Source organism: Python bivittatus, unplaced genomic scaffold (assembly GCF_059951505.1).
Source record: "Python bivittatus isolate LINGU-HERP-01145 unplaced genomic scaffold, Pbiv_v1 ctg000580_np1212, whole genome shotgun sequence".
Classification (NCBI taxonomy): domain Eukaryota; kingdom Metazoa; phylum Chordata; class Lepidosauria; order Squamata; family Pythonidae; genus Python; species Python bivittatus.
In genome coordinates, this window is record NW_028277087.1 from 4,653,350 (window position 1) to 4,675,965 (window position 22,616).

At 45.0% G+C, this 22,616-nt stretch overlaps 1 protein-coding gene and 1 pseudogene across 3 annotated transcripts in view; both read left to right on the forward strand.

Moving 5' to 3' along the window:
- The first annotated feature begins 1,020 nt into the window (after positions 1-1,020).
- LOC103053718 (prohibitin 1 pseudogene) lies at positions 1,021-3,244 on the forward strand (annotated as a pseudogene).
- Positions 3,245-15,456: 12,212 nt separating this feature from the next.
- The window catches only part of LOC112541989 (calcium/calmodulin-dependent protein kinase type IV-like), a 52,177-nt gene continuing 45,017 nt past the window's right edge, over positions 15,457-22,616 (forward strand). For all 3 annotated transcript variants that reach the window (XR_015797637.1, XR_015797638.1, XM_088149390.1), the window contains exon 1: positions 15,457-16,845. Coding sequence is in view for 1 of the 3 variants with exons in the window: in XM_088149390.1 (XP_088005516.1) it covers positions 16,745-16,845 (101 nt within the window). In the remaining 2 variants the exon portion in view is untranslated. The remainder of the gene's footprint in view (positions 16,846-22,616) is intronic.

Here is a 22,616-nt window from a genome sequence, read left to right on the forward strand (position 1 = left end):
GGAACCAAGTAATTCCTCTTTCTAAGACAAAAAGTGAACACACCGCACTTATTAGGTGACTTAATGGGAGACCGCAATTCCAGGATTTGGGAGAACAGAGTTTCTGGGATCCGTATTCCAGGATTTGGGAGAACAGAGATATTCTTGGATGACAAGGTGGCAAAATGCTTCAGGGCTTCTCTTCTTGGTGGACGGCCACCAAGGAAGGCCTGATCCTTGCCTAAGATCTATCACGGCAGACCCCCCTCAGCAACTCTAGCCAAGTCCTAGAACCCTAGAGTTGGAAGGTCATTTGGACCTTGGGGTCTTCTACTCTAACCCTCTGCCCTGTGTAGGAATCCTCATACCAACCAGGGCAAATGGCTGCCCAAACTTTTCTTGAAAAACTCCAGTGCAGGAGCACCCATGACTTCACCTCACCCCACTTCTCTGTCCCCAGCTCTCTAGCTTACCTCTGACCACAGAATTCGTGGCCAAAGATCAGATATCCCTCCACAGGGTCCCTCACAAGGAATCACGGGCAGTTATGTTTTCTGCACCAGTGGCACCACCAGTGCCTCAGCCTTGGGGGGTGTTACAATGATATCACAATGCAGGGCTTGAGGATATTACGGGATTGATGAAGTAAATTCTATCTTTCCAGCATTGCAAAACCTGAAACTGGAAGAGGTAGGTCTGGCAATGGTTCAAAGTAGGGCTCTGATGTCAAGAGCTGGGGAGGGGTGTAGTGACATCATTAGGTGATGTCATGAGTTGACACTAGTGAGATAAGAAAAAGGTGGTTATGAGGATGACCTTGGAAGATGGGGGAAGAGATGCCACCTAGGGAACGATCGGATAAAACTGAAGGGAGTCCACAACAGAGTAACAGCCAGAGCAATAAACTTAGGAAGGACCCACCCTAACCACTCAGGTGGAAAATAGGGCGGGTGGGAGATTAGTACTTTCAGACTTGCAAAATTGATGTCAGCCCCCCCAGGTAAACCAGACAGGAAACCACAACTGGATGAACTAATTTATTGTAAGGCTACATTAACAGCTCCCAGAAATCCTCCCAAAGTTGTCACCAATTATTCTTTCTAATGTGACAAAAAGGGACAACATTATCCCATGAGTGAGGAGTGATCATATTCACTTCATTTAATTATTTTGATTTAAAATCCAAATCAAATTTAAACTCAATCCATTTTCATTTTTTTAAATGACTTATACCCCACTTCTTTATCCAGAGGGCACTCAGGGTAACTGTCTTCAATTCTAATTTACAAAATGACTAAAACCCAGCTTAACAATGCTAGCCTTTATTAATCAAAAAGTCTACCTGAACTGAGACTTTGTCCTGGCCTTGCCCACATTTCCTCTCTCTGCTCCCGTCCTCCTTTTTGTCGACACGTGACTCGCAACCCCGGCCACGTTCCACCCAGGACAAGCGATGAGCCTTTGTATGAAAGAGTAGCCAGCTCTTAAATCCCCAAAATACAATGTCCACTTCTCCAAGGTAAAAAGTCAGAGTTGGCCATGTCACAAAAGAGGGTTTGGTGATGTCAAGAGGTGGGGTCTTGGGTCTGGACAGGATGGAGCAGTGATGATGGAGGGAAGGGGCCCGATGGGCTTCCAGGGTTCATGAACGTGAAAAACAGGACACGTGTCTTGGAGGGGCTTCCTTTCTGCCCCCTGGTCAATGGCAGTGATTAGAAGAAACACCAGCCCCTCCAACATTGCTGTCACAGTCCAGGTCACAGATCTCTGGAAGAATAGACGATGTGCAAGGAACTTGGCCATATGTATTGATACAGTGCAGTTTCCTTGGAAATATAGACGCGAGACTTCAGCTGCTTGCAATGGCTGCTAAAATCTTTGAGAGCATTGGCAAACTGAGTTTGGGCCTGGTGTTTGCTAGTGGAGTGGTCAACTCTATTCTTTATAATGTGGAGGCAGGTCACCGGGCTGTCATCTTTGACCGATTCCAGGGTGTTCAGGACAAGGTGGTCGGAGAGGGGACCCATTTTCTCATCCCCTGGGTGCAGAAGCCCATCATTTTTGACTGCCGCTCTCGCCCTCACAATGTTCCAGTAACCACAGGGAGCAAAGATCTCCAGAACGTGAATATTACACTCCGGATCTTGTTCCGGCCAGTGATAATGCAGCTTCCCCAGATTTACACGATGATCGGTGAAGATTATGACAATCGAGTGCTACCATCCATCACAACCGAGATCCTCAAATCGGTGGTGGCTCGCTTTGATGCAGAGGAGCTGATCACGCAGAGAGAGTTGGTCTCCAGGCAGGTGAGCGAAGACCTGTCAGAACGGGCCGCCAACTTTGGCCTCCTCCTGGATGACGTTTCCTTGACTCATCTGACATTCAGCAAGGACTTCTTGGATGCCGTAGAAATGAAGCAAGTGGCCCAGCAGGAAGCCGAGAAGGCTCGGTTCTTCGTGGAAAAGGCCGAGCACCAGAAGAAGGCCGCCATCATCACAGCCGAGGGAGACTCGAAAGCAGCGGCGCTGATTGCCAACTCTCTGGCTTCGGCAGGGGATGGTCTGGTTGAACTGCGCAAACTTGAGGCTGCTGAGGAGATAGCAAAACAGTTGGCCAGGTCCCACAATGTTACCTACCTACCATCATCTCTGTTCCCACCACCTCGATGACTCCTATTCCCTTGCCGATAGCAATTGTGGACATTCCTCAGCTGTGGAGTGTCAAAACAATGGTCCATATGAAAGGTGGATTGGAAAATCCCTCATCTAATAAAGACAATGTCTCTCTCGGTGTCCAGAAGGGTTATCTTCATTGCGTCAGGAAAGAAAGCGCAAAGGGGGGGACCTGCAAAGCGAAAGGAGTCAGTCTCTGCTACCTGCAAAGATGAGTTTGCTTGTACATTGGTTTATTATATCAATTTATAGAGCCACCCATCTCAGACAGGACTACGGGCGGCTGGCAAACCATTCAAAACAATACAAAAACACCAAAACAATACCAAAACGACAATTTAAGAGCAATAGAAGATATTTTAGAAAACCATACGATGGATACCTTTGGACGAAATGCAGAGATTAATGGTATCTGTACTCCCCAGAACTGTAGGGTGATCCAGAGGCTTCCCAACATGGTTACCAAGTTGTATAATTTTTTTATGTGACAGAAAATGGAAATGAAGAACATGAGGAATCATAGATACTGTCATGTGGCGGCTTTGGCTGCCACAGCTGAATTGGAAGGGGCTGGAGGTTCTTCTAATCCAGTGTTTCTCCACCTTGGCAACTTTAAGATATGTGGACTTCAACTCCCAGAATTCCCCAGCCAGCATGGCTGGCTGGGGAATTCTGGGAGTTGAAGTCCACATATCTTAAAGTTGCCAAGGTGGAGAAACATTTTTCTAATCACTGTCATTGACCCAAGGAGCAGAACAATTACTAAAACAACCTTTTAAAGACGATTCCACGTACCCTCAGTTCAGAATTTTGCCCACTTAAGATTCCCAGAAGCATCAATTGGGTTCACACGACACACTAAATTCAAAACCTGGGTGGACAAAATAGAATAATTGTGTTCAGACCTGCCCCAAAATAAAAAATAAACCACATTCTGCTTGAATATTGGAGACTGCTTCCCACAAGAGCTGGATAATCCCATTTTAACTAGACTAGTGTGTTGTGTGAATCCAGCTATATATAGGGGCCCAATTCTCTGTTCAGTGCAGCAATCCACATCTCAGCAACCCAGACAGATGGCTTTCCAACATCTGCTGAAAGAATTCATCATTTCCTTCAGCAATTGGATCTATGGCTCTTCCTATAACGAAAATTCATTGTTCTATGTCTTGTATTCTTACATTATAGAAAAACAGAAGTGGCTTTTTTCTCTGCGACATTTAGCAATGAAAAGGCAACATGGGAGACTGTATTATCTAATCTAATCTGGGGGGATTTGATTCCAGGGCATTGTGGAAAATTAGATCTCCTGAAGGTGCAAGGAAGGTGCTAGTCTGATTTCCCACAATGCTCCTGCGATATGCTGGGGCTCCTGGAGGCTGGTAGTGAGTGGGAACAGGGGCAACGGAGGTGGGAGAGAGATTGGCAATGTGGACAGAAAATTTCATGCTGTTTTGGTGTTCTGCCAACTCAAGGATTGATTGATTGATTGATTGAATTTTTCAACCGCCCATCTCCACCCAATGGGGGAACTCTGGGTGATTCACAACAAACATTAGAAACATAAAATATATAAATACATAAAACCTTAATTAAAAACATTACTAAAGGATGCATGAAAACTAGACAGCACTTCCTTTCAGCCGTGGGGAAATGCCCCATATCAAGGACATGGTCCATAACCCAATGGAGGTTCTCCAAACCCAGTTGCTTGGGGCTGGTTGAAGGACCAAGGACCTGTTCAGGATCAGTCTTCCTAGAAGACTGGGACTTTGTTGATGATTCTATCCGTAGTGTTTGCTGAAATGAGACAGTAGGATTCATGTGTGTAGACCCACCTACACACACACTCAAGTCACAACTTGTTGTGAAGCAGGAGGGCCTTCTTAAGATTCCTTCTACCCCTTCTGTTGATGAGGTATGGCTGGTAGAGTGCAATGCAAAAGGTGTATTTCTTCCCCCAAAGAAAACCACTGTCCAAATTCAGTGGCTCGTACCCAACTTTTGGGTCACATACCACACACACACACACCATATACACACACACAAAATACACAGACCAAAAAAACCCCCGTTTCAATACCCAGGAGCCTTAGAAAATGCAGAATATTTTTCTCCTCTGTGCAATGATGCCAGGCTTTCTCAATGTTTTCTCGCTGGCAGTGACTCCTTTCAAACAGACTGGCCCTCTTTTTCTTCTCTTGTTTTCTTCTTAGGCAACTAGAATACATTGACTTTATCTCATGTCCTTCTGCTGTCCTGTTATGTTCCAGAGAGAGAGAGAGAAAGAGAGAGAGAGAGATGGTCAAGGATAATGACTATTTTTCCGTTTCATCTCGGCAACCTCCAAGCTTGCTGTTTTATCCACAAAAAATAGATAAATATGTTTAAACAGAGGACACAGCTGGCTTGGTTTGCAAACAAAAAAGTGACTGTTTTTCTCCTCGTTCTCCCTCCCTCCCTCCTCCTCCTCGATTTCCCTTTCTAGTTTTCCCCCCTCTCCTCCATTAGGAGCAAGTATTTTATAGGTCATTCCTAAATCTTCTTGACCTTCTCATCTCCCGTAATTTTGTATGATCAGATATTCCAGCACAGTGGGACAATAACAGTTGACCTGCAGCTTTTCTCCTTTATTTAATTTAGGGCAACTTTCCTCCGAACTTTGGGCCTGTAACACACAGCAAGAACACCTAGCATGGCCTGAATTCCAACCTGGTTAGAAATGCTGGGAGGTGCAGTACCAATGTATCTACTGCACAGTGCCAGGTTATGGAAATGCAGTTTAGAAATTAGATGACCGTAGCTGTTCATAATGTTGCTGTGTTGCAATCTGTCTCTCTGGCTCACTCCTCCAGAATTCTGGTCTTGCTAAACGATTTGCCAGAATTATATTCTAGAACTGGGAACTCTGGAGGTGTTATAGCATGTGGGAATGACCTTGGGAGACAAGGGAAGAGATGCTGCTTAGGGAACGATTAGATAAGAGGGGGCATAGCCTGCAGCTACATAATGGGCAGAGAAAGAAACTCAGAAAGGAACCTCCCTAACTTATCAGGCTGTAAAAGAGACAGTGGGAGATTTGTACTTCCAGACTTGCAAGGTTATGTTAATGTAGCCTTACAATAAAGTAGAATTAGCTCATCTGGTCGTGTTTTCTGTCTGGTCTACCTGGGAAGACTGACAGGAGGGCACAAGAAGCTACTGCCTGTTTAAGCCCACAGAAAGCAGAGGTCCCATCATCTCCCCAAAATGGCCCTTGGATGAAGATGGGAAGCCTAGATAGATCTGAGCTATAGGCAGGTATTACAGAGACACAGCCAGGATCAGTGTAGTCCAATGGGGAAGATGATGGACTGGAGGGGAAGACCCAGGTTCTAGTCCCCATTCAGCCACGGAAGCTCCCTGGATGACTCTAGGGCAGTCCCTTCCTCTCAGCCCAAGTGACAGGGTGGTGGGGTGGTGAAGAAGCAGAGAAACCCAGGTTCAAGCTCATCAAGTGGCATTGGACCACTCCTTCTTTCTTAACATCACCACTCTCACGGGATGGTATTGTAAGGAAATACGGGAGGAGGGAGAGCTATGTATAATGCCTTGCGCTCCTGCATGAGAGGTGGGATGTAAATCTAATGAATAAATAAAGTAGATAAAGTCAGGCAAGAGAGCAAAAGAGAGCAGCACAGGCCCATAGCTAGTTCCATACGACAGCAACAAAGGAGAAGGTTGTCATTTGGGCTCCATCAGGTGTTGAACATCCCAGTTTAATACTGTTCTGAATGGGAGAGCAGAGAATGTAAACAAGCATCTGTCATTTACAGACACGCCAAAGGCTGGAGTTAAGAGGATAGGCAAGCTTCCTCTTCCACAAGGGGAATGTTGCAAGAGAGCATGAAGGACTGAGATCTGACTGGGTATAAATTCTGAACTATCATTCCTGCTTGCTCAGAAACTGCCAACTATTGTATAAGGCAGTGTTTCTCAACCTTGGCAATTTTAAGATGTGTGGACTTCAACTCCCAGAATTCTGGGAGTTGAAGTCCACACATCTTAAAGTTGCCAAGGTTGAGAAACACTGGTATAAGACTTTGAGTCACTTCTGGGTTCCAGATATTGGAGTTAGCACTGAGGTGAGAAAGACAGGAGAGACAAAAGTCAGGAACACCTACAGGAGAACTGGAGCCAAGATTGAAGAGCAACGGATTATAGCCAGCTACAAAGGATGAGAACCGGGAGCCAGTGCAGAACTACAAGGGCCAGGAGATACAACAGAGAGGCTGGACTCAGTGCTGAAGGACATCAATTGGAGCCAGTACTAATGGGCAGGAGCCAGAAGTCAAATAGTAGTAGTAATAGTAATAGTAACAGTAATAGTAGTAGTGTAGTAGCATTACCAGAGTTAGGATGATCATCCAAGCAGAATTCTCTTTGATGGCTGGTGTGGGTCTTCCTTAATGTGGAGACTCAGGTAGCCAGAACCAAGCCAGAGATTCAGGAGAAAGTTGTTTGTTTAGCTGCAGGGCTTCCAGGATGCTCCACTCAATCAAACTGAGAGGCGTGTAACTGCCCCAATCCATTATTTGGATTAAAACATCATAACCCAAATTAAAACCTAAACCACACCATATCCTTGGGAATCAGCTGTTCCAAAAACCTACTTAAAACTAATTACTTATCCAGAAGGACAGTTCTAGTTGCTCACCTGCTGAGGCTTGGTGAAATAGTCAAGTCTTCACAGACTAAGATCAGGACGTCTCTAGGTCAGGGAGCCCTATTCTAGAGGACAGAAGCAGGGTTGGAAAAGGCATGTTAATCTTAATCACTGACTAAGGGGACTTATAAAAAGTCCAGCCTACTGGATCTTATTGGGTGGTGCCAGCCCCACTAGGTGGACCAGACAAGGAAATCCACTCTACAGGAAGACTAAAACTACTTTTCCTGAGATTGGCTCTAATAACAGAATCTTGAAAGTTGGATTATACTAGACCTCTTCCTCTTTCTTATACTTCAGTGAATTAAGCAGGTATCTGCCTGATCCGCTTCCAAATGTTATCTCATTTCTCTGGACTTCAAAATGTTTCAGCCTCTTCTGCCTGGGTAACAGTTCCTGCATATCTCCATCAAGGTCCTCTTCCTTACTCTCTACAGGTCTGAGTAGATGCTATTGGGAGAAGGTAGCCCTGCCTCGAACCATGGAGGGCTTTAAAGGTGACAACCAGTTCACTGCAGAGATTGATGCTCTAAGTCAGAGATCTAACACCCCATAATGCAACAAGAGTCCCTAATCCCATTCTTCTGTTCTTGATGCAACCAACCCAGCTCCTCCACAGAGGAACATTCTTCTTATTACAACCCCACTGCATTTGTCTCATAGTTCTGCAGACGTTCCCAGGACCAATTGCTTGTCTCAAAAGTTGGTGTCTTTTCTGGAAAATTAATTGCTCTATATAGCACTTCCAAGCGAACTTTTTAGAAAAAGCTCCCCCCACACACACACATTACTTTACACAGTTCAGTGAAGGTTGGTGGCCAAGTGCCAAGCTGGTGTCATCCCTGGCCCAATCTTGCTTTCTTCCTGGGAGAACTAAGTATCGAGAAAGTCAGATTCAAGTTTCTAGCTCTGCAAAGACATGCGTCAGCCATGCCAGAGATGTAAACTTTAAGCCTGTTGGGGTGACATTTGACAGTTGGGGTAGCCCAGTGGGACCACTCGGACAGCCAGAATCTCTGATGTGGACCAGTTGCTTTTAAGTTTGGTCTGCAAAATTCAGAGGGAATTGCAACAAGGAGGAGGGGAGAGAGGGCAAATCTGTCCCTTGATTCCTCACTAACCAGGCAGAAGAAATGGAGCGTGTTATTAAAATCCCATTAATGCACATTTTGCATATTCAATATCCAGAATTCTATCAGAGGAAACCGTGGCAAGCCACGGCTTCATGCGTTGCCCCTGCTGGATCACTAATTCCCTGCCTTGTAGGTACAAGAGACCGATCGTGTTAGAATTCTTTGCTAGTGCGAGCACATTGTCTGTCTTTGGAAGCTTGCAAATGGAAATTCTCACAGGCAGCATGTGCCCTTGCGCTGGCAGAGAATCCTAACATCATCTTTAACATCTTGCAAGGAGGCAGCTTTAAAAAGCCTATCTTTGCAGACGGACTCTTCCGGAGCACGAGAGATGTGGAGAGAAAAGGCCGGATTAAGAGCCGTGCCAGAAACATGGAAGAGTGAAACAGCAACAGGTTAAACGTGTGCAAGCTTCAAAAGGCCTGCCAACTGCTCTGGTGGATTCCATGGTCAACTTGGAGCAATGTCCTGCACCGTCTAACTCAGAGTTTCTCAAACTCGGCAATGTGAAGATGCGTGGACTTCAACTCCCAGAATTCCCCAGCCAGCATGGCTGGCTGGGGAATTCTGGGAGTTGAAGTCCACGCATCTTCACATTGCCGAGTTTGAGAAACTCTGATCTCAGGCTTTCCCCACCTTCTTGTATGAACATCAGTCTCCAGACTCCAAAACAGGAGGGGCAAGTGGGGGCAAGCAAGGTCCCCACCTTTCTGGGCTTTCATAAGGCAACAAAAACCTGGATGTTCCCCCAGGCATTCGGGCTGGGGGGGTTAAGCAGACCTGTTGGTGGATTTGTGGATTTGGTCTGGCTGGATTGAAACTGGATCGTTTTTAGACCCAAGCCTGTTATTTTTTATCATTATGGTTTCATCCGGTGTATTAGGTTTTGTTTGAAGCTTTTATGTGCCCCCCACCCACCCCAAGTTCCTGTGGTGGCTATCTGAGTTGCTTAAATGAATGATGCAAACAAATAATTGCCACGGGGTCCTCACCCATCACTTGTGGGTCACTGATCAGATTGTGACGCGAGCGACGTCACTGGAGCATGGCTTCCTTGAAAGAGCAAGTCAGGAGGAACACTGGAAAAGTCCCCAAGATCTTCTTCTGTTTCTCTTTGTCCTTTAGATTAAATCCGTTTCATTCACTGTCCAGCTAGTAGCTGGGTCAGACCTGATTAGTATTTGGAAATCCCAGGATTGTAGACTAGACTGGGAAGTCAATGAAACACCCTGAAAGATGACAAGGACAAACCACTTCTATCTTATTGCCAGGGAAATGACTGGAACCCTCTCTAAAGTCAATAGGAATCAAATCAGCTTCGAGGGATTTTTAAAATTTTGCTTAGCATCATCAATTCTGGCAGAGAAGCCCCTTTCCATAATGCCTATCCCATAATGCACAACTTGTGGGCCACATAGATCCTTCCAGCATCTCTCTGCTGGGGCTCCCAGAGGCTGGTGTGGCCAATGTTTTCAGCCTCTGTTGGGGACCAATTTGTCCCAGATTTTGGCTGTTTTAAATTGTTAGGGAAACATTAACGCCTTAAACTTCTGCAAGGCTAAAGATGCCCATTTGGCCCCTCCCCACAAGGTGTCTGCGGGGGTCAAAAAAGTCAAAATGGTAGCCTTGACCATGCACCTGAAGCCCCGCCTCTTTTATGTGCATTGAAAGGGGGCGGGGCTTCAACTGGATGGTTGCTTTTTTAACACCTCCCCCTCCCACAAATGCCCCTGACTTCATTCCCATAGAAAAGAAAAAGGCCCGTTCACGCATGACGTCATTGCCCATAGCCAAATTTTCAAACACGAAAGGAATCCTGGATGCAAGGAAGTTCACCCTGCCTTAGCTGATTCCTGATTCCTGATGACCATTGCCATGCCATGAATTTTCCCCTAAAATTAAACTAAGATTTCAGCCTTGACCATCCTGAACCCAGAGCAATATTAAATCCCTTGCCCCAGTATTTTGGCTCTGATTCATTTTTAACTGGAGATGCTGCAGACTGACCCTGTGAGTGACCTTCCTGACACTAAGCAGATACTCACTGATATTCACTCTGACCACAAGTTGGTGCCTGTAGCTTTTCTCTCCCTCCATTGATCTTGGGGAGTAACTAGACCAGTGTTTCTCAACCTCGGCCGCTTGAAGATGTGTGGACTTCAACTCCCAGAATTCCCCAGCCAGCATGGGAATTCTGGGAGTTGAAGTCCACACGTCTTCAAGCAGCCGAGGTTGAGAAACACTTAGACTGACATTTGTAGCTGCTATAGCCCAATCTCTCTGGTTGTGATTTTTGGAGGATTCTCCCCTTACTTACTCTCAGATTCTGTTTTTTTAGAGGAGGTGGCAAGATCGGATCACTTATTCCACGTAAAAACCTTTAGGAGACCAGCTTTATAAAAATCCACTCCTCTCTGTTACATCATTGTCATCATCACCATTATCCTCATCTTCGGTCTCATTTAGAAGGGTAGAACTGGAAAGTCCCTAGGGGTCATCTAGTCCAGCCCGTTCAATGCAGGATCCACCACAGCCTGTCTGATGGATGACCATCCATCCTGGATCTGAAGATCCCTTGTGAGGGAGAGCTTATCACATCATCTACAGTCTGTGCCACTGGCTCATAGCACAATAGGATATCCTGTGGATCAGCAGATTCCTCCTGATTTCTAGTATGAACCTGCTTCCTTGTAATTTTAACACTTCCCCTCTTGAGCAGTGTTTCTCAACCTTGCCAATTTTAAGACGGGCAGACTTCAACTCCCAGAATTCCCTGCTGGCTGGGGAATTCTGGGAGTTGAAGTCCGCCCATCTTAAAATTGGCAAGGTTGAGAAACACTGCTCTTGAGTGTAACAACGGCCTTCAGAGAAGACTGCTCTCACATCCCACCCCCCAGTCAAAGGATCCTTGTAAGTTTCATCATTTCTCCACTCCCTCTATGGTTTCATCCTTAAATTGCCTTTTTTCACAAAATTCCAGATACTTTCATATGTCTTCCCTTTTACAAAAGGTAAGATTTCAGTCTTCATGGTTGAGGAAAGAAAAATGAATTGAAAGAGGAAAATGAAAAGCATCGCCCGAGCCAACAACAGTTCCCCAGGGTTTCAAGGGGGTCACTTTCTCAGTGCAACCTGGAGATTCTAGGTATTGCTTTTCAATGGATCCCCTTTTTCTTTAAAATTGCTGATGACTGGAATTTAGGCTGTGAACCTCTTTTCCTGGTGTGGGAATAAATCCCCACTGATCTCAATGGAGCCTATTTCATACCAGGCATTTATAGCATTGCACGGTTAGCCTCTATGTCTTTTTGACCATTTAATTACCATTTGGTTTTCAAAATGCATTTTAATTAATGTTGTAAATGGGACTACAGAAAATGAACAGCATTTAGCGTACAATTAGCAAAACAAAGTCATCAAATGATTCATGTCATCTTCCTACAGTGAAATTTGTACTACGGTGATAATTACTGGTTTGTTCATGCTCAGAACGTGCAAATGAGCCTTGTCCAATTTCACTCCCTTTCTCATTTTCACAACCTTAAGTTGGTTTTGTTCCGTTTCATAACAGTTTAAAAAATCCACAAAATTCATATGTACTGATTCTTACATATACATTTTAGGAAGTGCCTTTTCTTTTAATAGCAATGTTTAATGGAGTGCTAATATAATATTTTATATAGGTAGTCCTCGCTTAACAATCATTCATTTAATGACAGTCCAGCCTTGGGAAAAGTGTTTTACAATCCCCACAGTCACGTGATCACGATTTGTGACCTTTTTGTGATGGTCATTAAGCAAATCACCGTGGTCATTAAGCAAATTCCAGCAAAAAGCATCCATTGGGGAAGCTGAATTCCCTTAACAACCATGTGATTTGCTTAATGACCACAGTGATTCACTTAATGGCCATCATAAAAAAGGTTGTAAAATCAGCTCCAATTCACTTAATGACCAGATTGCTTAGTGACCTAAATTCTGGTCCCTATTGTGTTTGGATAGTGAGGACTACCTGTATGCCTTTTATTTTAGAAAACTGGCTAACTGTGGAACAAAATTCAAAAGTGCTTAAAAGGAAGATAGAACTCCATTCTGGTTTGCATATAGTTTCAAAAACAGTGAACTGAGTAAGATTATAGCATCCTGAAAAAGCTGAATTAATTTCTCACCCACCTCTTAGAAAGATCTTTGAGGCTCTGGAAGTCAGTCTATTCATTTATTTATATAAAGCCGGGCTAGAAAACTACATTTCAATACTGATTTGCTTTGTTCTTTTTCTAACAAAGGCCGCTTTGAAAGGTTAATGGGGTCTCCAGTGTTTTCGAATTCTGCAGTCTTATTTTTAAAAAGATGCATGTTTTTATTTTGCTGCATCTTCGCCATTTGCTGCCGATAAAGCTGGCTATAATCATAAATTAACCCAACTAAATTCTACTGGTCTGGTAAAAGCTGCAGAGTTGCTTAAAAAGAAAGCAACAGCCCCAGTCTGTGGGTAGAACCTGCAATAGCAGCTGGCTGTTAAATGGCGAGGAATGCTGGGAGTTGTAGTTCAGTCACTGCCAGAAGCCCACAGAGTGCCCAGACCTGGGGCAGAGAGGCCTCTGAGTCTCCATCCACCCGGCTTAGCAGGAATTCCCAATAGCTGTTAAGCGCAGCCAGTACAACTTTGGTTGGGTGGGATGCATCTGTTGAATTTCTTTCCTCTCTGCTTGTTTCTTTGCTAGAGCCATGCTCCACAATTCATAGAGAAGCTGCTGAGATCATGGTACAATTCAGTAACTTAGACTTTAGACGTCACGGGCTTTCAGGAAACCGTCTTTCGAAACCCTGTTTAGTCCCTCCTGTCAAAAAGCTATAATCCCGGCCTGCTGTCTTGAAGGGGCCTCTTCCGTTACGTTTCGATATAAATTCCCTGCAATTTTATAAGCATAATTTTGACTTTACTTACCAGCTGGCTTAAAGCAAGGGCACTCTTCTGAACCAGAGGCACCCTTGGATTTCGGAGAGCGTGCCATGGGCACACTCACAAAATGGCTGTCCCAAGAGACTCATCTGTTCACAAAATGGCTGCTAGGGCTGGGACGGCCAAGCACAAAACACCCACGAACCAGAACGCCCAGCAGATGTTCCTCGGGGAGGTTCTTACTTTCCAAGTGTGTGAAACAAGCACCACAAATCTCTCTGGGTCAATCAGAAGTAAAGTTTTATTGGAAGCGTTTGCAAAGGCTGGTGGGCTTCGTTCCCCTTCTTACAGATTTCGGCACATTTTATACCATCCTATCCCGATGCTCATTTCTCCCCATTTCTCCATTGGCTGAGGGGCTCTCTGAGGTTACAATCTTTAGCCGCCCGCCTACTTCTTGTTACCCCCCTCTCTACAGACCCCTACATACTACATACTACATACATGACATGTTCATGGTAAATAGGGGATTAGCTATGCAGGGTGTGGTTTTTGTTATGGAGGTTGGGATGGCAAGAGTTCACTCATTCCTAAAAGATCTCTGCTAACTGTCACTTTAGACAGGTCAAACTGCTCCAGACTGGTTTTCTCACCTCAGCTCATCCCAGAGACATCTCCCCCTCCTCATTTCCTGTGGCTCTTGGGGCCGCTTGGTTACCATGGCAATGTCTCCTGATCTCCTCCTAGTTTGAGGCAGAGCGTTTGGCAGCTCGGTACCTAGCATTGCAGCTGCACTCTTAGCATGCTCAAGTTACTATTTCTTTGTCAATAGTAACAGATATTTTATCCATCTCTCACACAAGCGGGACGCAAAGCCAGAGCTACGAATAAATATAATAGAGCTGTGCTGTGCTCTGCAATATATCAATATACTCTTTAGCTTCTTTTATGAAATGAATCGCCTATCTTCCCATCTATCCATCCATCCATCCACTCATCCACCCCCACTCCTCTATCTATCTGCCAAGTCATTCATCCATTTATACATCCACCCACCATCTATCATCTATCTATCTATCCACCCACCCAGCCATCTTCCCACCAAACCAACCACTCACTCACCCTCTCTCCATCCCTCCATTCACCCACAAATTCTTTCTCTCTCTCTCTCTCCCCCCTCATCCACCCATCCACCCGTTCATCAATCTGCTCATCCTCTCATCACCCACCCACCCATGCCCAGCTACACGAGGTTGGGATTTTCAAGGTTTTTGTAGAGGGCAAGATTCCATGTTTAGACCAAACGTCAGATGGTGCTAAATGATGGATGAATCAGGCCCTTTTGACTTTGCTTGCTCTCTCATTTTTCCAGATCTAGAATCATATTGTTTCTGCTGCAGCTTGAGAATGTTTGAAAACTTCACAGAAAAATTAATATCTATTTTGGCTTGCATTTCTTTTTAATAGCAGAGATGTAAAAGACGGGGCAATCTAACAACAGAACTGTCTGCCTATCTCCCAAAAGGGTGCCAATCCAAGGGTTCCTGGGGTCATTTGTGCAGTTCCTGAATTTTATGAGCCAGAATAGGAAGTGGTTCATGATCCTGTTTCTTAGTCCCCTTTCTGCAGCCAGACCACCCCGCTTTGCATATTCCTGCTTAAGAGATGCATTATTGTTCACAGCTTCCCCCAATAAAATACATTTTTGGGCAGGCATGTCGGGCACCTAATTTTGAGCACATTTCTCCATAACGTGCACTTTTGACTATGTACAAAAAACTGGTGGAAATTTTGAAGGGTAACTCAGAAAAACGGCAGCCTCCTTTTTCAGCTGTGTCTCCATGACGTTGCCTTCATCTCATCCCCAGCCCAAGAGTGAAACAGACATATGTTGTCCTTGTACTGGTATCAGTGTTATATTTTCCTCCTTATTCTGACACCTGGGAAGGGCAGCCTCAAAGGATTTCATATTTTAGAGTGTATGCTCCCTTTGGAACAGGAGCATCTGAAGTGTGGGGAGGGTTTAAAAAAGTAAATATGGTGGCCACCACTGCCATTTGACTTTTCTGACCTTTCGGAGGGTGCCCTTGTGTTGGAGAGACATCAGCGATCTGGGACTGACTAGGAACCGGGTCAGATAAGCAGGACAGGGATCAGCCATTTAATGCCAAGTCGAAGAGGAGCAGAAAGTGTTTCCATTCCAGCAAACGGGACGCTACCCATCGCCAGGTCTTTCTCTTGCAGCAACAACCGGTTCATCCTCCTGAAGTTAAAAGCAGGATCCATTGGGGGGCAGGAGAGAACTGGATTTGCAAGGCAGAGCAGAAAAGCCACGCTTTCCTGAATAGAGGTCATGGGATGTTATCTCAGTCGGGCGTGGTGCCGCCGTGCACCGCCAGAGCATCACCCGGCAGAACCCAGGAGCCTCCAGGGAAAAGATCTGGACTGACAGGGAAAACTTCTTTGCAAGACCAAACCTTCCTTGCATTTGGGATCTACCAATCCATCTGATTCAGATGTCCGTTATTGTTACTTAGGGTAAACGATTATCATTGGGCTGCAGCAGAGAGGGCAGAATCCTCAACCTGGAGCCAACGATTCCTAACTTCTCACAAAAGCTCTCCACCTCAGGATCTTCCTGTAAGGATTTAAAGCTGCAGGGAGGGAGGAAGGAAGGAAGGAAAGGACCCCTGGAACGGGAGGTCTTTCTGGCTGGGCGAGCCTCCCTTGAAATAACTGCCATCATCCATCAGGAAGACTGCGCTGGAAAGGCAGTGGACTATACAGCTATACAGAGGCAGGTGGAAAGTTGACCTACTCTGTTGGGTTGGTTTTGCAAGGCAACCACAAGTGCAAAGGAAGGAAGGAAGGAAGGAAGGAAGGAAGGAAGGAAGGAAGGAAGGAAGGAAGGAAGGAAGCCATTTGCCAAGAAGTAAAAAAGACAGGTAGAAGATCAAGAGCTGGAGAGAGAGTGGTGCAATCTTTACCTCCAAGGGCTAACCCTTACCCCTAAAATCCTGTTTTTAGGAGGCCATAGGGACATTGGGGCTATGAAGATGCAAGCACCCCCAGCATGGAGCAGCTGAGGAGCTGAACTGCAGTGCGCCCACCGTATATTCTAGCAGCAGCAGAAGAAGACTTGGACATGCTATTGTGATCCTCCTGGATAATCCTGGAAATTGCTTCTCCAAAGCCCTCCCCACCCCCTTTCTCTCTTGCTCTTTTTTATTCCTCCCATCTGCAATGTGATCGGGGGAGGAGGAGGAGGAGGAAGAGGAGGAGGAAAAAAGACAGACAGAAAGAACAAGCAGACCTCCTCTCTGGAACAGAACAGAGTTTCTGCCCCAGGATGCTCACTTGCAAACCTCTGGAGGATGAATATTGGATTGAAGGATCCCAGAGAGAATCAGCTTTGCAGGATTTCTATCTCATGGGACCGGAGTTGGGCAGGTGAGGCGGGGTATTTAAATCTCTTTCAGGCCTTCGTGATGCTGATTGCTCTGGATAATGCTTTGCAAAGTGCCAAAAGCAGGGTCACTGCCCGAAAGAAATGATCATCTAAAAGAATGATGATTTCTTTCTGCTCAGGAAAAGGAGGAGAGGCATAGGATCTCTCTCTCTGGATTGCACCTGCAGAGTTTTAACTAGATTGCAGTGCTTCCTGGAAACATAGTCAGCAGAGGCAGGTGCAATGGGGCTAAAGCAGTGCCCGTGCAAAAGGAATAGAATTTAAAATATTTTTAAAATATGTCGAGTTGCCTGGTGTTTTTGTTCTGGCTGTTCCAAAATTTCTGGCTTCAATCTTCTGTTTTTTGAACAGTCCTTGGTAAACTTGTATGCTTCGATCGGTGGAACCAGCCTTAAGAGGCAGATTTCTATAAATGTTGGGGATGACTTAATCCTCATAAACCTTGAAAAGTCATTACTCAGTTGTCATCTTTAAGGAGGTAGAAGAAGGGGGTCCACAGGGGTCAGAAAAGTCAATGTGGCAGCCACAATTGTGTGACTGAAGCCCCACCCCTTTTTTACATGCACCAACTTAGTTTAATCTAAATTTAATGAAACAAGCTAAATTACAATGACTATGATTATTTGTTTGTTTGTTTATTATTAAATTTATATGCCGCCCATCTCCCCCAAAGGGTGACTCCCCTCCATGAATTTAATATTCTTCCTTCCTTTTGTGGGTCCTCTTAAAAATCGCAATAGGGTGGCAACTTTTGAAAGAGCTCCAGGGTTCACCCCACTAGTTGGGGAAGAGAGCAGAGGGGCCTTGAAATCTTGCATTAAATCCCCAATCTGAACCCCTGGCAGGTGCATAAAAGACTTATGGGGATGTCCCTCTTTGCAATTTTCCAATGCTCAAAGGTAGGTGGAAAGATCACTATAAAAACTGGATGGAACTTCAATCACAGCCACCATCTTGACTTTTTTGACCATACGCTGTAGACACCCCTTGGCAGAATGCAGATGTGCATACAGTATGTCTTACCCTAATCTCCTTGGCCTGATCATCCCATCAAGGGTCTCTACATCCCCACGTAAGGCCTTTATTTTGTTTATTTTACAAGGGGACATTTGGAGTAACTACCCCAAGTCCTGTGTGCAAGGAGGAGGTCCCTTCCATGCATGATTTGGTATTTGAAATAATCGGACGGGTTGAACCCTTATCTATTCCTGCATGCGATTCTGCCTGGTTTTTTACATTCAAACACCCTACCCAAGCATTGGAGGCAGTCCTACAAATCAGTGCAAATATAACACTCAGAGCTGTTTGGCTATTTTGAGCAGCCCCACGTGCTCCCACTGCTGGGCCATGGACTTCAATGAAGAAAAAGGAGGGGTGGGAAACTGTATTGCTCCAAGATGCTGTGCAAAGAAAGAAGGAGGGCTGTGGATGAATGTTCGGCCTCTTCCCAGCGCCTTTCAGTTTGGAAAAGGCCCTGTGGCCATATCGGTCTGTATGCACAGCTCTTTGCGATAAATTAGGAATGCTGGAAATTTGGGAGGGGGTAGAACAGCTGGTGATGGAGAAGGGGTGCAGCCTCAAAGCTCATTGGAGATATGGGGGGACAGCCCCATGTGCTTTCTTGATAACTTTTCTGACATCATCTCCTTCACCAAATAGGGGGTCTAGAAGCCTCCTATTATTGCTCTGTGGAATAAAGTTCGTTCCTCCCCCCCACCCCCATACTTTTGTGCCTCAGTATCTGTTTCAGAAGTGCTGTTAGCATTCAGTGCAGATTGCTGAGCTATTTAGCTAATCATCAGGTCTCTGTTTACTTGAGATGCAGAATTTAGCCCTGGAACAGTTTCTGAGCATGCACAGAGAACCCTGCCCTCAGAGCTGCATATTCATCACCAACCCTCCCACCTCCAGATTGAGGGGGAAGGAATAGAGAATTCAAGAAAAGGGAACTTTTTGTTCGGACCTAACTGATTTCAGGATGGTTTCCTTCCACACTTGACCTGGTTACTGAATAAACCCATTTCTTGAATTCTCACAGTATATTGTCCCATGAACTAATCAGGCTGGCTTCAGGCAACATGCAAAGAAAACCTAACCAAGGTCACCACTAACCAGGTTTAAAACGTTGTGTTAATTGGGCCTTTCATTGATCTAGTTATGCAGTCGTGTGAATGCAACAGTCAAGACTATATTTTTAAGACAGGGAACAGGCTACCTTTCTGTTTCTACAATCGACCATGTTTGCGGCTGATGGCAACAGTAAAGCAAGTCCAAAACTCTGTCCAGCTTTCTCTCAAACACCGTTCTGGATGCTGGCAAGCAAGAAATGCCCAGGGTCAAGTATCCAGCAGAATGTTGCATTGCACATAAGTTAGGGGAAAATTGTAAGACGGTTGCCTGAATTGCTGCTGGTTTTTATTTAAAAGCAAAGGATCGGGACAGGCTCTATCCTTGATGTTGTTGCTTTGCTCAGTTATTTATTTGATCTGTATCCCACCTTTCATTCGGAACTCAAAGAGATTCACACAGTGCTCTTGCTAGAGAGATTGAGATGCAAGTCACCCATAGTAACCAGGGAGATGCTGTGGCTGAGGGGAGAGTAGAACCTGGGTCTCCCTCCTCCCAGTCCAGCATCTTGCCACTACACCTGATTGGCTTTTGGGCTGAGAGGGAGGGACCGGCCCAAAGTCAGCCAATGAGCTTCTGTGGCTGAAGGGAGACTAGAACCTGGGTCTCCCCACTTCTAATCCAGCATCTTCTCCACTGCACCACCTTGTAAGTCATTTGAGGAACTGACACAATGTGAAAGGTCACCAGGTGAGATGCGCGGCTTAACAATTTATCTGCAGTTCAGTTAACCCTGTAAGTACTGTATGCTTCCCCCAGTTATCTTCCCATTCCAAGTCCAATGGGCAATGTGGAAAATAGTAAGGTTGCCAAAATCACTACGCTTTCTTACAAGTTTTTATGTATCTGGTTTTTGCTATGGATGGAGGAGGAATTTGTTTAGCTTGCATTTGGATGTGTAATTCTGCATTTTTGTGTAAGAATTGAGTCTTACACAAAAGACTCAATTATTCAAAATTCACCTTTCTCTGGATTTTTCACTGCAGACTGCTAGCAACCATCACCTGGGTTTAGAAACAGAGCATCTATTCCAGAAATTAATTACACACACGCCTTTCACAAAAGATTTTTGTTTTGCAAAAACTGTACATGCCAAACAGAAATGCCCATGTTTGGAGAAACGGGCACAGGAATGTAATTTCATTCACATAATTGAATGTGAAGTTCTTCAGTTTCTGAAAGCTAATTTGATCCATTCACAAGAAGAAAGTTTGAGAAAAACTGAAATTGAGAAGTCACAACAATGAAAAATGGAGAGCAACTGAAATTGACCAATTCCCCCATTCCTTGTGTTCATCTGGGATGTGAAAATGAGCCGGGATAATAAATGGGAGCTTGGTGAATCTCAGGATGGAGACAGAAATGATATAAAAATCAGGGTGTGGTGTAGCTGGAGAATTAGATTCAGGTCTAATTGTGGTTTGATAAACTGCATATGAATGCTCATGTGGAGATTTTTTAAAAAGCAAGCAAACAGATGTAGAAATGGCCTCAAATGAGTTGAACATGAAACGTGAGAAACTGATTTTCCATAGAAGTGTATGGTGTTTCTTTCCATTAAAGGGTTATTGGTTTGTGGGTTTAACTTCACACCAACTTGTGCACCCAGCTTGTCCCTTAGATTAACAAAATACCCTTTGCAGTGGCAACTGTCTTTCTGTTTTTGGCCAGCTCTCTTTCAGCCTCATTCCTGCCTCTTGCTAAGCCCTGAAAATCAGGCTTGTTTTCTTATTTAGCACCTTTCCCGTGGCTTCATCTGTCTAATCAAACAAAAGACATCCGTGATCTTTGTCCTCAGCGGAACCTGGATTTTACAGAAGTTTTCTAGCTGTCTTACGTCAAGGGAAAAATCAAATCAAATCTAGGACATGGTTTCCATAAATGGATCCCCCGTATGTTACATCAGCAAAGCAACTGGCAGGATTGGTGTGGGGGGAGAGTGAGTATCAAGAGGGGGTGTATCTAATTTTGCATTCCCCTCTGATCCAGATACGGCTGCCTTTAATGAAGTTTAGAAGAAGCAAAGGTAAAAAGCACAATTATTCTTAGCAGGCAAGAACAGAACATATGTAGCGTGGACACTATTGTACCATAATGATGCTATTTCAGTCTTCCTATAGGGGAGTGTGTTTCTTTGAAAGTGCTGCCAAAAACCTGTTCTCAAATTAAAGTGGCTGATTTTTCCCCCAATCCTCTGATCTGGTTTCAGTGCTTTTAGCAATGGCAGGATAGATAGATAGATAGATAGATAGATAGATAGATAGATAGATAGATAGATAGATAGATAGATAGATAGATAGATAGATAGATAGATTCCCAGAATCTGCAGATAGAGTGAAACATGATATGAAAAGCTGGGATTAGAATTCCCAGAATTCCCCAGCCAGGATGGGCTTCTCCTTATGTCAGTGCAGCTAGGAATTCTGGGAGTTAGTCCCAACACACTGCTGGAGAGGAAGCAAGTTGGAACGTACTTGGTTGAGAAATTTGCTGAGGAGCAGGTTTAGGGTCAAGGACCCCAAAACTGTTGACTGGGAGCTGGAACTGTGATTTCTCCCCTCCAAATACTTTGTGATTTAAGCATAATTTTAGGGGAGATACATTAGTGGAGGTGATAGAACCTAGCCTACCTTGGCTGATCTTAATAACACCAAAAACAGAGACAGAACTGGTGAGTACTTGGATGGAAGACCACTAAGAAATCATAGAACTGTTGGCTAGACTGGGAAACTTAAAAAAAAAACCTGGAAAAGAATGGGAACCTACTTCTGTGCCACTGCCAAGAAAATGGCATGGTCCAGGAAGTCACCAGGAATTAAGTTCAATTCAAAGAAGGTGAGATTGGTCCCAACCCTACTGATCTTCCGGAAGGCCCTGAAAACTTGGTTTTGTCATTGGGCCTGGGGCTCCCATGGAAATATGGAGTCCGAGAAATGGCTGTATTGAAAATAAGATTTTGAATGCATTCTCCTGTGGTTTTTTGTTTGTTTTCTATTTATTTATTTATTTATATTTATTTTATTGGATTTCTTTGCCGCCCATCTCCCCCACAATAGGGGACTCTGGGCGACTTACAAAACCATTAAAACTATAAATAGATCTAAAACACATAAAACATCCAAAATTTAAAACAATACTAAAGAAAGGAAGATCCAAGCAGATGGCAAATCAGACTGCGGAGAGCTGGCCACTACGGGGCTAGCCATCCCCCTGCTTGAAGTATTCCCTCCCCGCCCCAGGCCAGGTGGCAGAGCCAGGTCTTCAAGGCCCTTCGGAAGGCCAGGAGTGAGGGGGCCAATTGGACCTCTAGGGGCAGGATGTTCCAAAGGGCGGGGCTACCGCAGAGAAGGCCTGCCCTCTGGACCCCGCTAGATGGAGTTCTTTTACTGAGGGTGTCCGAAGCATGCCCTCTCTGTGCGATCGGGTGGGATGGGTTGAAGACATAGGGGAGAGGCGGTCCCTTAGGTAACCTGGTCCCATGCCATGTAGGGCTTTCAAGGTGATAACCAACACCTTGAATTGGACCCGGAAGCAAACTGGTACCCAATGCAGCTCGCGGAGCAACGGTGTTACATGGGCCCTTCTTGGGGCTCCAAAAATAGCCCGTGCAGCTGCATTCTGGACC